This window comes from Hippocampus comes, unplaced genomic scaffold (genome assembly GCF_001891065.2).
Source record: "Hippocampus comes isolate QL1 unplaced genomic scaffold, H_comes_QL1_v1.1 scaffold149, whole genome shotgun sequence".
NCBI classification, from domain to species: Eukaryota; Metazoa; Chordata; class Actinopteri; order Syngnathiformes; family Syngnathidae; genus Hippocampus; species Hippocampus comes.
The window spans coordinates 146,266-162,285 of NW_017805235.1; the positions used below are offsets into that span (position 1 = coordinate 146,266).

Genomic DNA, 16,020 nt, shown 5'->3' on the forward strand with positions numbered 1-16,020 from the left:
AGAAAATCCATGGCAGCTTGGACAAAATATTTGGTAGAACAAATAACTGAAATCGATTGCTTCTGCAACCTTCAGCAAGTTTCTTACAACTGTGGAATTTTGGCCCACTCTTCCTCTTCTGTTGCCAACTGCTCCAGGTCTCTCAGATTTGAAGGGTGCTTCTTCCCAACTGCTGTTTCGACAGCTGTTCAGAAGATTTCGATCTGGACTCACGGCTGGCCACTCCGGCACTTTGTCTTAAGCCATTTGGGGAGTTTATTATTACTATTTTATTTTATTTTATTTTTTCTGCTCCGGGGTAACCTATTTGTAGCCTTGACACTGTCAATGCTTTGCCACAATTTGGCTTTTCAAATCAATTTGACAATTCTCTCTTTTCGCCACGCTCAGCGTTGTCCACGCAGACACACAACACAGAGGACGCGTCGCCTTGTCCCCATTTCAAGTGACTGCCAAGTGTGATTTCAAAATTGCCCGCATCCAAATGTGAATTCCCTTCTGAACTCAAGGAGAACGGCACACTTGCAATAACATTCTCTCTTGCATTATTTTGTCCTGCCATTTGTGGACTTGGGTATGGAATGATGAGATGTGCCGATTTTTCTCTGCTTTTTTTTTCTTTGTGTTGTTCCAATGCAAACAAAAGAAAAACATGGGACGACCTGGGATTTTAAAATGGCTACAACTTTGGGGGAGAACTGGCGCATTGTCAGACAGAAGCACAGGGGCGCCAATATTCTTGGCCGTGGCAGTTGTCGAAGACCACAAACTAACAAACACGGGAAAAAGCAGCATGCATTTAAAATAAAGTTCTTCATAAAATGAAAAATAGTATACAGTGATGGAGTGTATGAAAAAGAGAGAGAGAGAGAGAGAGACACGGTACTATAGCGGTGAAGTATTAGGCACTCTATCGTTGCAGTGACAGGGGTCATTTGGAGAAAAGCAAATCAATAGCGACAGCTATGACTCATTGGCCAACGCGTGTGTGTGCATGTGTATGTGTTTACCCGCGTTCAAGTGTGCATATCAGAATGCAAAGTTTTTGTCTCTGGAGAATATTTTTATGAGTGGTGTGCAACTTTCCAAAAAAGACGATTGCATACGTTTTTCAAGATATGGCGTGTGATTCGATTCAAGGACGGTTCGATTTGAAAGCGGACTGATTCGATATGGTACGGAGCAATTTGAGACGGGATCAGGCAATGGCTTTTTTGTTGAACTGAACCGAACTACAACTAAAGACAATGTTCAAAGTATTTCAAATGCAGCACGCGTGACTTAATGCTGACAGTGTCCTTCACTACGGTCAGTCAGCAAATATATGTTTGTACAATTCTAAAATTCCAGTTCACGCATTAAATAATAAATGAGCGCCCCCCCCCCCACTTTTATTCCGTGTTGTTTTTTTTTTCCTTTTTACAAGAGTATAACTGAAAAAAAATGCAAGAATTGGAGTAAATCTTTACAGAGGGATGTGCTTCTTGCCAGACGCAACCCCCCCCCCCCCAACATAAAAATGGATATTACACTGCATCTGCACCGAGAGGACCCTGACACGGATCGAGCTCAGTGGCTAATATAGATGGACTGAATGAATATGTGCATGTCTTTGTAATGTCGCGGGTTAGAAGGAGTTACGACCTGCTTACATTATTGAGGTGAGTAGTGGGCTTGGTTGGGTGGCCTAAACAGCTAGTCAATTCATTACAGATGCAATCCCTTAAGTACATGAATAAGCACACTGCCTCCTCCACTGCTCTACACTGTAAAAGAGACAAAATATTGGTGGGATGCAGGGCACTTTCGATAAATCAGAAAAGGGAGCAAATTAATAAGGAAAAAAAAAAAAAAAAACAACAACATTAGCTGATTAAGTATGTATGTGCCGAGTGACGGATGGAATTTACGGGCAGACTGGCCGGGTGTCCGGAATAAGGTCTCATTACGGATCACCGTGCTCGTGTGCGTTCTGTTGATAATCCTTCACCGGTGGTCACCGTTTCGTGAAGTCCTCCAATCTATGCTCATGAGCCCTACAAAGATTAGAGATTTGGGAATCCATTTATTTGTGGCAAGATTTCTGAGATGATGGATGTTTGCCGGTTTTATAAAGGGATGCAAGTTAAAAAACTGTGATGCATTTATTCTGTGCAGCAATGGTGTGACCTCATCTTTTGTCGACGAAATGAGATGGAAAAGCCTCGGCTCTTTTCTCCAAAATATTTCTACCTCCTCCTTTGTAGATAGAAGATGATAAAGAGATGAGCCCCCCTAAACACTTTCATAAACGCTAATGCGTGACGTCTTCTTTTGTGCCTGTCCGTTTTTGTAAATGTGACTGAATACATACAAAGATTGGATTTAACTAATAAAGGATTCAGAAATCAGAAATAAGCACATGAAGAACAATAACGCTAATAATAATGAAATGATTATCATCATCATCAAGACTCGGACCGACATAGTCAAACTGATGGTACCGTGATGAGTAAAGAAACCGAGAAATTGCAACAATCATTCACAGAAATGCTTTATTTCCTTCCTCTGTCAAGGTTCATGTTTTCTTCCATTTAGCCTTCATTTCTATTCCTTGCTTCGCAACGGCCAACCTTGTAATATTCTCCTGTCTCTTCCGTTCTCATCTAGTTGCCCCTCACCCTCTCATCTCTTCTCGTTTCTTTATCTCTCCAAAAATGGCTATCCATTTATGCAATCATTTCATTTCTCCACTCTCCTTCAAGCCTTTTGTCTGGAGCCAGGTCAACTGAAAGCAACCAACGGAGGAGGGGGGAAAAAAAACTAATGCAGAAACGTGTGCGTATGAACAGATATTACAAGATGGAGAAAAAAAATGGAATACAGTACTCCAATTCAGCGTGATGGTGACTACAAGGAACACGAGAGCTGCCGAGTGCCCATGTCAAGGCCTGCATGTTCAAAGTAGCGTGTGCAAAAGTGTAAAGGTTATTTTTGTCCCTCAGAAGCCAGTGGCATGCGGATTGCAACAATGATGACAGACGATAGCAGGGATGGGCAAGTTAAAGGAGTGCGGACACATTTACAATCACAGGGGTTACCAAACCTGAGGTCAAAAATGTGGTTACTCCTCAAATTTAGAAGCATTAAAAAAACAATCATTTGGCTAAATAAGACAGCCCCTGCCGTCAGTGTTTCAGATGCACCAGGAAGAGTTCCATTCCGGGGCTGATATATTAACCAAGGTTTACGAGGGCAGAGCACTACATATGTAAGTTTGGCCTTATGGCTGACCTTACAATGCACTTAGTATCCTGTACAGGGAGTAATGCTGCAGCCACTCCCACAAGCCATTTATTTCAGTTAAAGACCGCCAAGCACTCATAAATCAGCATTAGGAACCTCTCTCAGTCTCTCATGCCTTTTATTGTCTTTTTTTCTTTTTTGGGAGGGGTGGGGGGTCCGATTAACTCATTGTTATATTTATCGTCAAAGAGTTAAATATCACAACCACGAGAACATTGGAACTTTGCCATACCTTTTACCTCCCTGTCCTCTCAAAATGTCCTTCGATGTAGCACCCGAGCGGTTGTTTTTGTCACCCCACCTATTACAACCCGCCAGCCCACCCGCTTTGAAAAGTCCTTGGATTGCAAATAGAGACAACGTCCCTGAAATGTCTACGCTGCTATCGGCACCTCTATTGATGTTAATTAGGCTAATTAGTTAATTATTTCAAGGATCAAATGGGGGAATTCATTTCTGCCTGAGCGGTAGTGGGGGAGGATTCTCTCTGGCCATGGTGGGACAGTGGAGCTAATATGGTCATGAAGACTATCAATTATCACTCACAGCCAAGTCATTAACAAGCACATTAGCATAGTCAGCCACCGCAACGCCTTGACCTCCGGTTCTCGCTCTCACGTCTGTTTCGTTTTTCATCCAGGCCGCTGCCACTTCAAGTGATGCGCGCGAGTGTCTGCGAGAGAATGATCAAGGCCGCACGAGGGAGTTGTTGTGGAGTCAATGCCAAGCGTTGTACCTCAAAGGACATCTCGCTTTGACGTCAACGGTACAACAAAATTGTATTTGGAGATATTAATATCATATTGGGTTTCCTGAAGTCTAAAGACGTTGCTACGTTCAAAAGCTTGCAAAAAAAAAAAAAATTCAGACGACGTGAACTTTAACCTCATTTAAACTGCTTCTATTGATCGCCATCAACGATGGCGTGCACAATGATGGGTGCCAATTTGAAGCTGTCCTTTTGCATTGAGGTGATGCAGAAAACCCCCCACTGCCATCGGGATAGCTTTGTGTGGCATTTTGAGGGTTAAAGGTCATTGACCATACGAGTCGGATTCGCTGCAAAGCCAGGTGCGAAAAGAAATAAAACGGCATCGCTGCTTCTGATATCAGTTTCTTTTTTATATTGTGGAATCCGTAAAGCTGACTTGGTTTAAAAAAAAAAAAGCGTTTATTTGGGTTAGAGTTAGGGTATTGGTTTGTTGACAGAAAAGCCACTGCTTCTGTATCCAAATATTGTATCAAAATCGCCCATGTCCTGTTGAATTGTATGGTTTGAAAAAAGAGATACATCGCTTTGTGTTAAATGGTTAGGCTTAAGTCAATACGTATCACATCGGTTAAAAAAAAAAAAAACATGACGCCACAAGTAATTTGTGGCCACAGATTTACATTTATGTCTCATCGGTGAACCTTCTGGTAAATGAGTGATTCACCGATGATAAATAGTTGTATTTTGAAGATAAAATACGGAGAGTAATGGCTCTACAGCATATTTCAGACGACAGAACAACAAAACGGTCCATCAAAAGAGTGCACAATCAATCCCCCCAAAACCTGTTTTTGGTTTGGGTTTATTTTGATAAACTGGTATTGTAAGCATTTAACCATTGTATGGTGTTGATGAGATGAACGGATCAAAGAGAGGGCCAGCAGCTCAGATGATCCGAACTGATCCTAATCACACTCTGATCCCGTTGAGGCCCCTCAACCGTGCGCCACGCTGGCCCGAAGACAAGAAGCCAAACACCGAGTGTTAAAATATGCTCCCAACAGACAAAGAACCGCTCGATCAAGTTTTACAGTACTGTCTTATCAGACTCGTGCAGATTGCTCTCGGGCAAAAAGTGGAGCCCAAATTTCGATTCTGGATATGAAGGCACTGCCAACGCCTAAAAAGAGATGAATGAACAGGTATGTGAAACTGTGTTTTCGCCTTGACCCTTATTTACAGTTAGCAATTTATAGCTACGCTTTTTAAGATCTTTCCAGACCGAAACCGAGACGAGAAGGTCAACATTTGCTTCGCCTCCCCATCTGGGAAAATAGAGAGCTGCGAGAACTGTCGCAAGCACCTGTAAGTGAGACATCACCATCCCGCAAATATCATTGACTGCCTTTGACCAAAACCAACCATGTCCAAGACCTTCAAAATCTCTTAAAACACAGCCAATCCACCTCTCCGCGTCCCTTTCAAAGTTCATTGCAACGACGTAATTGATTCTTCCAAGTCGTCACGTTTTCTAACCTTCAGTGAGGTTTTCCATGTCACTTTGCTTATTCCAAGTAAAAGGTTTCCTACCATAGAGTGAGTTACGTTCCAGACAGACAAAAAGCAAAACGTCATCACCGGTTACCATAAATGTTATTTTCAAAGTCGTGCCGTGTCCTACGCAGTCCTGTGTTGTGTCAACGAGGAAGACGAGTACACCCTCCCACCGCTTTGTTGAGCCAAAAGACAAAAGAATAGTCACGCTTGTTCTAACGCCCAGAATACAAAGACCGAAATGATGCCTGCAAAAACTCTGGACAGAGGATTGTCAATTTGAGTCCGACTCTATTGTACATCAACGAGACCTTACACGACAATTCAATCCAGATGCTCGCCAAGCTCCGATTACAGAGTTCATTGCATTGTTTACATGCTGGAAAGGTCCATAAGTAGCTCTAAATGCTCTTCATTTGATTGGATTTCACATTATGGACATCAGAGCAGAAACGCACTGTTGTCCCCGGACGACTATAATAGACTGTTGCGCGAGTGACTCCATTTGTTTGTATTTGTGTACCAATCGAGAGGGTGAAAACATCCAAAGCGGCCTCAATGGACAGCCGGCCCACAATTCAAGTTTGGCGAGTTAACACAATGGAGATGCTTCTAATTTTTCGCACCATTTTCTTCGGCTGCCCCGGCCGATACTCTCTTTTTTGGTCACCATCAATGTCAAAACGGTTCTCCTGTCTCACTAAATAGGCAGAAGGATTATTTGTTATTTTTGGTAGTATTTTGAACAAAGAAAATGTCATTTTTATCAGCTCAGCAATTTTGCCTTTGTTCCCGCAAGAATAAGCTCTTGGTGATTATCACTTTAAGTGGACATTTATTTATTTATTTATTTATTTATTTATTTTTGCAATGTAAACATGTTTATTCTTCCGCCTATTCAGGAAATGCACCAAACAAAAGCCCCAGGAGGTGAAGGTGGAAAGCTGTTGAATGCCAAGAACTGTAGTGCATTGTATTCCGGTGACTTTTGCAAACTGCATGGAGAGGACACAACGCTGCCCTGCCGACCTCCACCACAAAAGCAGGCATGTACTTGAATGTGCCGTATAATAGGCTGCAACTACATTTCCACATGAAAATAAATAAATAAATAAATCACACGAGCTCATTCAAAGACTGGCCATTACTGAACCCGAACAATACAGGAAGCTCACACAAAAGTGATCATGACAACTTTCCCGTCTTGATTCCATGCGGTCTTTACTTTTGAAAAAGAGGATTGACAAGTGCCATTATGCTCTCATGCCTATGTCAACATTTTTTTGCTGAAAAATAAAACCCACTACGGCTATGCAACAACTTCTCAAGTCACAATTCATTTCGTGATGCTCACAGGAGTACTAGTTTCAAATTTCAACAGCACAGGCAAGCATTGCTTGAATAACACGTTTACATTCTTGACACTCTTACAACGGTAAAAATAGAGATGATAACATTTATATTCTATCAGCAACCAGGAGCGAGATGACCACACCTCTTTCCTATGTCGCCATAAGTTGCATCTGGAGTTCTATGGTCATCAAGTCACTTTTCCCACAGGGACCCACAAAGAAAGTGACAGAGAAAAGTACAATTGTGGGGGCAAAACATTCAGAGATTCAGGGGAGTTGAAATCCCAGTCGAATGGTTGAAGTCGTGCCTGTCATGCATGACGGTGCTTCGGTCAGCATAGATGTCTGGTTGAATTTTGCATTGGATCACTTTAGAGTTTCCACTATTAAAATATTCACTCTGAAACCTTTGACGACCATCATTCCAGCTATGCCCAGTCCAAATTTTTGCCAGTGCGATTCAAGCGTTTGTGTTCTACTACGGTATGATAGTTTACAAGGGGTAAATCTGTAGGTCTTGCTACGACGGGTCACCAGAAACATCCCGTAAATCGAGCATTAGAAGAGAAGGTGAAAAAAAATGCATTAGCGAGATCGAGGAGTGCAAAGCTGATGCCACTCGCACCTCCTCTGTATTATTGAATAATGCATCATAATAACCACAGGCTTGTTGTTAGAAGGACCATGCTTGTTTCTTAACATCATGACTGCCCTACTTTTATCATGTGCAAGAGGGGGTATTGAATTGGCATTAATGTTCCACATGTTTGCTACCAGCCAAAACAAAAGCCTAGAGCTGAGATAAACAAACATACAGTACTTGCATGACAGGGGTGCCAGATTATGAGATACCCCTAAAAAATATAAATATATATCATGCTTTAATAAGACGAGAAATGTGAAGACCACATTGTATCCAGTATTTTCCATTTGTTTCGGATACTCCTTGCGTGCTATGAAAGGTCAACATCTTAGCCAGGTTCATGCTGTGAAGCTAGAATCCACTGATTTCATAATTTAATTAAAAATAATTTGGTGTTTTGATTTTAAAATGCTGCATCCAACAGTGCTAATGCAATGGGACCACAATGGGCACTTTAAGTCTGTGGTGGAGAGGACACCAAAAAAAACAAAAAACTGTGGTGGTAAGCAAAGTAAAAAGAGCTACACTGAATGATGGTGAATATCAATTAGACTCAAAGAGCGTCAGCTTCGAGGAATTGTGCAAAGAAATGCAGTGTGTCTCGTTTGAATCATTTTTTTGAGTGAGTAAAAACTCTTAAACGTCCATGGTGAGTGAGTAGCTTCACAAAAATGCAAGTTAGGCTTCTTTGACGAATGTGCATAATTTCTATATGATAAAAGGAAAAGTTGCACATGCAATACGGTTCGGGAGCAACACAAACCCACGGTGAGTTGAATTACTTCATCTTTTTCAGTGGACAGGCTTTATGATGTAGAGTTCACATCAGCCTTTAGGACAAGGGAGCCGCTGGGTTCCAAACACATAACCTCGTTAAGAAGGCCCTTGAATGGGCCTGGCTGACCAAAAGCCGTCTCGAAAACCTTGTTACGCTTAAGTTGATGCACAGCCCGGCTCACGCAGACTACATTCTGTCGTTAAATTATGTCACATGACAATCTAGATGATTAGAAAGCTCGCTTGTGTGTGTGTTTTTTTTATTTTTTTAAATATGACTTGGGATCAGTCTAACTGATCTGTGCTACTCCGATTGAACCATAATGCAATTTGCCACCTGTTACAATTGCCATAGCTTTATGAAAGTGGCCCCTGTACTTCCTCCTGCTATTTGTCTGACAGAACAGAGGCCATCTCCTTATGAGCATGTCCCAGGGAAGTGGACGTTCTTTGATTTGGACTGGATGTATAGTAACCCAATAACAATAGTTGGTGGGAGCAAATTATGCGATACAAAATTCAGTTGATTCAATTTGTACTTTTTTTTTTTTTTTTTAAACTAAATGCTGAATCCACTGTGTTGTTTGGAAGCATATTGTTCCGGTTTACTGTAACCCGAATACTTATCAAATGTTTAATTGTGGTTTCTCTCGATTTATTTCGTTTATATCTGGGCAAATGGCAATGAAAGTGATGTTCTGGTCTTTTCCGTCCAATTCCAACGGCACCTCCAAATTGTAAGACAGTCTGAGAGTTGAAAGGAAAAACCTCGTTTGACTTTACGTGCATACTGTATATTAGGGAAAACAAAACGTAAGTACCCTTCAGTAAATTACCTCAAAATGTCCCACCTGACCACAGCACCCGTGAAGGCAGAACTTTTTTTCACCTATATCCCAAAGTGCATGTGTACCGAACGACGTGTCCGATGAGTAACGCGATCTCACCTGCAGCATCACCTCTGAGTTTGCCCTCATGTCCAATTCCGGGTATCTCAACCTTTGCGCGTGCAGTGTTTTTAATTCCTTCGAAAGTTGTTGAAATGGGTTTGCAGGTGAGCTCTGTGTGACATCTTGTACTTGAAAGACTGCGGACGCGTTGAGAGCGGCGCTCTCTTCTTCCGCAATTAGGCGTTGCCCTGGATGCTTTTAATTTAAGATCACGCGTGTAGAGTTGTTTTCCAAATAAGTGCACGGTCTTTCATTGAAGAAACCATCATCGTGTTGTGGGTGTTTACTAAACGACAGAGGAAAACAACAGCAGCACATCACAAATGAAAGACAATATATTAGAATTACTGTCCTTTTGTCCATTGTATTCGTTTGCAAAATGGTCTCCATGGGAGGTTACCACAACAGAAAAAGTCCTCTAAATTTTATTTTAAAGGGCACACGCTCTCAACACAGTTTACCGCTGCGTGACGTTTCGTCACCTGATTGGCTATACGGTTCGTCATGGAGCGTTTGGTGACGTTATACCTCACTATTGGTCACTTCCTTTGACGGGGCGGGATCAACGTTGCATCCCGGAAAAACATGGTTTGTTGTCTGTCAGGATCACAGTGCTGAGGAATTCCTTGTAAACACTGAACTTACTTACCTCGAAATGGGTAACAATATTTCTTCTGTCACGCGGAAACGTTTTTTTTTATATTATTAAATCCCAAACGTAATCTATTCCCGCACACCCCGCTTGTTTCGAAGAGCATATTATTATCACTGTCGGATGTCTCGTATGTGTCCACAGCGTCGATCTTTTGTCAGTACTTTCAACATGACTATTGCTTTTATCATATATTTCCTGTAAATTAAATCAGAAAACCGCCAGATTACGAGCATTCGATGTAACGTGCAGACCAAGATGAAACTGCAGCGCTGGCTGCATTACTTTGAAAATGTCGCACACTCCTCCCATTTGATTCTTGTTATTCTACTAAATAATCAATGCCAGAGATCAAGGTCTCTGACATCTAGATTCAAGGCTAACTTGATCTTATTGATTTCTTTTGACTATTCACTTCATCTTTCTCATCCCAATCATCACTCCTCTACTCTTATCTGTCCTGCGGTTATATCAGCTCTTTTTTTCCAGTGGCTTTGAATGCGCTGCTCTCACACAGACTAATCCCCTCTCTGATTATCTAATAATGCTCTTTACTTATCATGAAAAAGAATCAGATGTGGGGTTTTTGAAGACTGATGGGTGCCAAAAAAATTTAAAACAGAGGGCAATGCAATTTTTAGCAGCGAATGGAGTATGATAAACATGACCCATGGCTAGCCTGGAACTGAACAAACACCCCTACTTTACACCCAAGACAGACTGCAGTGTCTTGTGAAAGTCTTAATCTCCCATTGAACCTTTTGACACATATCTGGTTTCAAACATAAAGATATAAAATTTTGTTTTGTATCACCTGGACATGTTTAATTTCGAACCATTCCATTGTAGATTTTGCTTTATGTTTACAATCCTTGTTTTGTTGGAAGCTAAACCCCTGTGCTACACTCAGTTTTTATTTTTATTTTTTGCAGACTCCAACAGGCCTTTAAACCTTGCGTATTCATTTATTAGCCACTCCTTATTTTCTTTGACATTCTTTGTGCATTTTGCCCTCTAAATATTTCATGATATATTTTATTTTATTATTTTTTTTTTCAAACTTGGTTTAACTACATTACGCCCCTCAGCATACTCACCCTTCATCCTCAGCAAATCAGTTAATTCTCTTTTATAATTCACCTTCTGAGTATGCCAGGTGAAGTAAAGGATGAAACATTTTTGTATGTCGAATGTTATGGAGTAACTAACGTGAATTCTCTTGGTGTCCTTACCCTATGGCTCGAAGGAGTCTCGGTGAAAGAGAAGAGTCTTGATAGAGCGTTACCGTGTGAATCCACCGACATGTCCCGAAGACCCCTCTTTTTGCATCTGCACACATTCATTTTTCATGAAACAGAGTCATAACAATTAGTCTGGTGACTGCCTGGGTAATCTTAGCTTTTGCGCAATGCATTTGGTCTGTCGTATGACATCACGCTTTTAAAAGTTCTACGTTCAACGTCCTCATTTGCTCTCACAGTGAGGACGTTATCAGCTCTTGGCTAATAAGGGCCACAAGCCTTCATCGCCAATACAGGGCAACAAAGAGGGCAGGGGAAACTGACGATGGGCCGAAGCGCTCAGAAAAATAGCTTTGATTCCCCCAAGGTTTCACACAAATTAATTTCCAGGAGCAAGAGAAATAGAAGTTGGAAACTTGGTATTTCATCCATTTTTAGCAATCGTTTTATTTACACTGACAACCTTAGCCAATTCCCCTTTTTTTCCATTGCATATCGTTAAACTCGCCTCTGTTTTGGTTTCCACTTTGAATTTGTCAGCAGTCGAAAGGAAATTTCAAAACCCTGCATGTCACCCAGCCACTAATTTAAAAACAAACAAACAAAAAAAAAAACATTGGAGATGATGGTCTGTGTGTACTTCTCAGTGTACGGCCACCGTAAGCAGACATGACTCGCTCGAGATGAGACTTAGAGCGGTAAAAAAAAAAAAAAACTGGCTGCTACAACAAAGTGAAGACGGTGAAGCATTGAGAGATAATGCATAGCAACAGGCGAATGTTCGCATGCGCGCGCGTGTGTGTGTGTGTGTTTATATATATAGCTTGGCCCACTGAATAGGTAAGGCCTACTAGAAATAAAGTAGTCCGTGGTTGTGATAATGGAAACGCCAGATGTCCGAATGGCGGTACGGAATCATCATGAAGCTTTGCTGCTTTTGTGTACTGTATAAGAACAAAATGCAATGGCCTTTTTAGCATCCCCCTTCCTTTGGCCCCCTGCTCTTGACACCTTCATCCCCTCCCTTGACACCAAAGCCAAGGTCAAGAAGAAAGTAGCGTTTTCCTGCGTCTATAGGGTACTCCCTGGGCGCCTTGCCCCTCACTATGGCAGATATGCTTCAGGAATGTTCCCTCCTCTTTTATTGTGGCTGTTAGTTTCAAGGTCAGCTCCTCATATTTTGTTCCTCCTTGGCTATCTTTGCGCCCAGTTTTTCCCCCTTCCACTGTATCAGCAAACAGTAGCACCACAGCGCAGCCGGGGGTTTCAGGATGCCTTGTCTGACATATCGGTCTTTTTAATCTGTCCGATTGCCGCTCTATTTTTCTTGTGGGTGACTTTTTAGAGGACCGGGGCAGCCGGGAGGCTTCTGTGTGCTTTTGTTGCCCGGCGTCTGCCTTCGCCACACCGGTCAGAGCCACATTTAGCTCGCGGCAACATTACACCGTGTTGCCCGCTAGATTGGATATGGTTGTTGTCGTCGTCAGTAAGCCTTGCCATTCAGCCTTGAGTCTCTGCTCTCATCCTTTGTCTGAACAGGATGCACGCGGGCGGACAACTTTCATCCGGCCTGAATCAAAATAACTTAAATGATTTTAAAAAGGGCTTATCATATCCCCGATTGCGGGGGACTCTAATGTATTTATTTATTTGTGTGTGTGTGTGTGTGTGAGACTTGTTTTTTATCATCCCTGAACTTTTCCACCTGGCCTTGTGACTCTGCGAGGGATGCCGTTTTGTCGGGATTGATTGGTTGCCCGGCTGAGCCGCCAGGAGGGAATTATTAAGTAAATCGACCGCATGTACGTGCGGGTTTTATACGAGTGAGCTTCCGCCGTTTGCGTGCAGCCGCTTTCCAGTGTGGCTTGCGCACACGAAGCCCTCTACTCTGACACAACGCCTGACTTTTGACTACACGAGAGCCATGGATTTCTCGCTGTCCAACAATATCAGCCCCGTAAATTCAAATGGCACTGACTGAAGTGTCCGCTTGTTGTATATCTGGCAAGTGCGGCAAGTCTGAAAGGAAAGTGTCGATAGCAATCGCGGCTATTGATATGGCAGTGGGCCGGAGATGTAACATGCCCCGCGACTCTGCGCTATCCTCTGGATCCCACTCCATCATAATTACATTAATATTGACAGACCCTTGACAATAGTCACATTACTATTGATAGGTGGCTGTCAATACAGTGTTTCCCCAAATAAAACAGATTCATTCAGAACTTGTAAACTGCTCGATAAAGGGCTTTGAAAAGAATATTGGACCCGGCTGGGTTTACTCCTCCCGGGAGTGCTGTTGTTGCTGCTGTGGTGGGGCTTTTCTGCACCTTGCTGTACACTTTGCTGTTTGTGTGCATGTGTGTGTGTGTGTGTATGGCGGCGCACTCGATGGATTGATTGAGCACACTATTAGCGCATAGATCAAGGCTACTCTTGACAAACCTACAGTAAGTAAATAGTTCGTCCACACGCAAGGCACATAATCTGCACATTTTTTCACGTCAAGGCAAAACTTTAAGATTAAGCTAAACAAAATGGAGCGCCTGTTTTGTGGTTACTTCACACTTGGAGGCTACTTTTATTTTTTTTTTAATCCAAACTCCTCTTGGGTCACATGCGCGGTTCTAGTCACGATATATTTTCAAATTCAATTCAATGAATGTGTCACACCTGCTTGCTTCAACACAAATTCAGCCCTTCCTCCCATTGGTTTGCTAATTCTGACTTTGTTGGACGGCGACTCGTCCATCCATTGAAACATCATGAATACAGAGACGGGAGCGAACCATTGGCCCTGCGCATTACATGAGCTCTCCCCCACCTGTGAGCCTTCTCAAGTGACCATCATCTCCTTCTCTTTCTGTCCAAACTGCCATATTTACCCCACGGAAATCTCCAAAGCCTCATGACAAATCCAGTTCAGCGAGACACAAAAGCCAGTGTCAAAAAGCGCCCCTCTCGGGCTCTCTCCGTCACTCTTTTGCTCCGTCTCTCCCTTGTGCGAGCGAGTTGCCCATTTCCTAAGCGTTTCGGTGGAGGAAAAGGGCCAGATAAAAACCGGGGAACTGAAAGCGGTTTGCCGCGCAAAATAGTCCAGACGTCACAACGGCGCAATCCCGCATGGAGTCGACTCCGGGGAGTGGAAGACTGTTCCACATTTGGCAGATGTTGACGGCGTAGCGGAGACTGTGCCGTTAGCCTAATCCCTCGTGATGTGATTTGTATACACACTCCTATCTCCAGAGGGTGCAGGCACCAGGAGCCTCGGGCCTCGCCGTGTGTGTGTGAGCGTGCGGGTTTCTTTGGATTGTGTGTGCTTAATACACTGGAGGGAGATGACGACCCCTCCCCACCCGTTCCTTTGCATTGCACGGCTCAAAGGTTGCATTAAGGACGGATTTTAAATGTGAAAAGTGATTTCCCTCCGTATGTATGAGGAGAAAATCAGCCTCCAAACAAGATGGCCTTCGCCTCAGGGGCCCTGATCCTGCCCACAACCGAGTTGTTCTCGACTCGTTTGACTCTGTGGGTACTTTCCCCAAGTGTGGCATCTGAAATAGATTGGCCACGGTGCTGCTGATACGATCGTGAAATCAAGTCAAGCAAAGTCAATTAGTGGGGGCATCTTTGAATAATCATTTGGGCACGTTGCGGATCCAAGACGTAGCGAAAGAGGACCTCTGTGGTCGTTCTGTGTGTGCATGCCGTAAACACTGAACAAAGATTGACATCTGTTGTTGTTTTAGCAGGTATGGAAAAGGAGGGCGAAAGCACTTGTGAGCCAGCGACCCCCGTCCTGCGCATCAGCCAGCTGGATGCTCTGGAGCTCGACTCAGCCCTGGAGCAGCTGCTGTGGACCCAGTTGTGCCACTGCTTCCAGAATTTACGCCCGGGCCTCCTCACCCCTCTGGAGCCCGAACTGAAGGCGTTGCTCCAGCTGCTCCTCTGGAGGTTCACTCTGTATCCCGGCAGCGCCACAGTTGGCCAGTCTTTACTGAGCCTCCGCTACCGCAACATCTCCACCTCCCCGAACCTCCGCAAGTCTCTGTCCCACAGGCAGAAGTTGGCTCTGCTTCTGCTAACAGTAGGTCCTCGCTGGCTCCAAGAGCGATCCCACAGCCTCCGACGGTGCCTCGGTTTGACGTCAGGAGCTCCTCTTTCTGACGGATTCCAAAAGGCACTCCGCAATTCCCTGGCCGCACTTTCAGGCCTTGCCCGTCTCGCAAGCCTCGTCAACTTTCTTGCGTTTCTCAGAACAGGTTACCACCCGGTCCTGGCTGAAAGGATGGTTGGCGCTCAAGCGGTTTTTAGCGAGCCGAGCGTGACGCGGGACGTGACGTACCAATACGTGAATCGGGAGCTGCTGTGGCACGGCTTTGCCGAGTTCCTCATTTTCCTGTTGCCACTCATCAACACGAGCAAAGTGAAAGCTAGCATCTATTCCTTTGTGCTCGGGGGGGACCCAAGCGGCGTGGGCGGCGCACGGGACAAAGAGGGGGCGTGGCGAGAGTGCGCGCTTTGTGGCGAGTGGCCGACCATGCCTCACGCGCTCGGTTGCCCGCATGTTTTCTGCTACTATTGTATCAAAAGTCAGAGCATTGCCAACAATTGCGTCCGCTGTCCAAAATGCGGCACGGAGGCGAGGCGACTGGAGCCCGCCAAAATCGAGACGCTGCTCAGGCATTAGATGGCAGAATCCCCCAAGGCCGTTTTGTCTTTGAGGAGCAAATTTTGAGCAGCACCGTCCCTCCCGCCCGGTTAATCCGAGGGAACTGATATAAGCATTTTATACTTCAATCAAAAGAATTGAAGAATGATATAACTGACGGTAGAATCGAACGTAGGGATATA

The 16,020-nt window shown here is 43.8% G+C and overlaps 2 protein-coding genes across 4 annotated transcripts in view; one reads left to right on the plus strand and one right to left on the minus strand.

The window, feature by feature from the left end:
- Window positions 1-9,639, minus strand: part of LOC109515582 (GRIP1-associated protein 1-like) — a 49,722-nt gene extending 40,083 nt beyond the window's left edge. Inside the window, exon 1 of the mRNA XM_019869454.1 lies at window positions 9,271-9,639. Coding sequence (XP_019725013.1) covers window positions 9,271-9,300 — 30 coding nt within the window. The 5' untranslated portion in view covers window positions 9,301-9,639. The remainder of the gene's footprint in view (window positions 1-9,270) is intronic.
- Window positions 9,640-9,832: 193 nt separating this feature from the next.
- pex2 (peroxisomal biogenesis factor 2) lies at window positions 9,833-16,020 on the plus strand. 3 transcript variants are annotated; one of them, XM_019869457.1, is made up of 3 exons: window positions 9,836-10,645; window positions 11,990-12,006; window positions 14,919-16,020. In XM_019869457.1, the coding sequence occupies exon 3, from the start codon at window positions 14,921-14,923 to the stop codon at window positions 15,854-15,856; it is 936 nt and encodes a 311-aa protein (XP_019725016.1). In that variant the 5' UTR covers window positions 9,836-10,645; window positions 11,990-12,006; window positions 14,919-14,920; the 3' UTR covers window positions 15,857-16,020. The 3 variants fall into 3 exon arrangements, with proteins under 3 accessions (XP_019725015.1, XP_019725016.1, XP_019725014.1); XM_019869456.1 differs by lacking the exon at window positions 11,990-12,006 and having other exon boundaries at window positions 9,833-9,932; XM_019869455.1 differs by lacking the exon at window positions 11,990-12,006 and having other exon boundaries at window positions 9,836-9,932; window positions 14,916-16,020.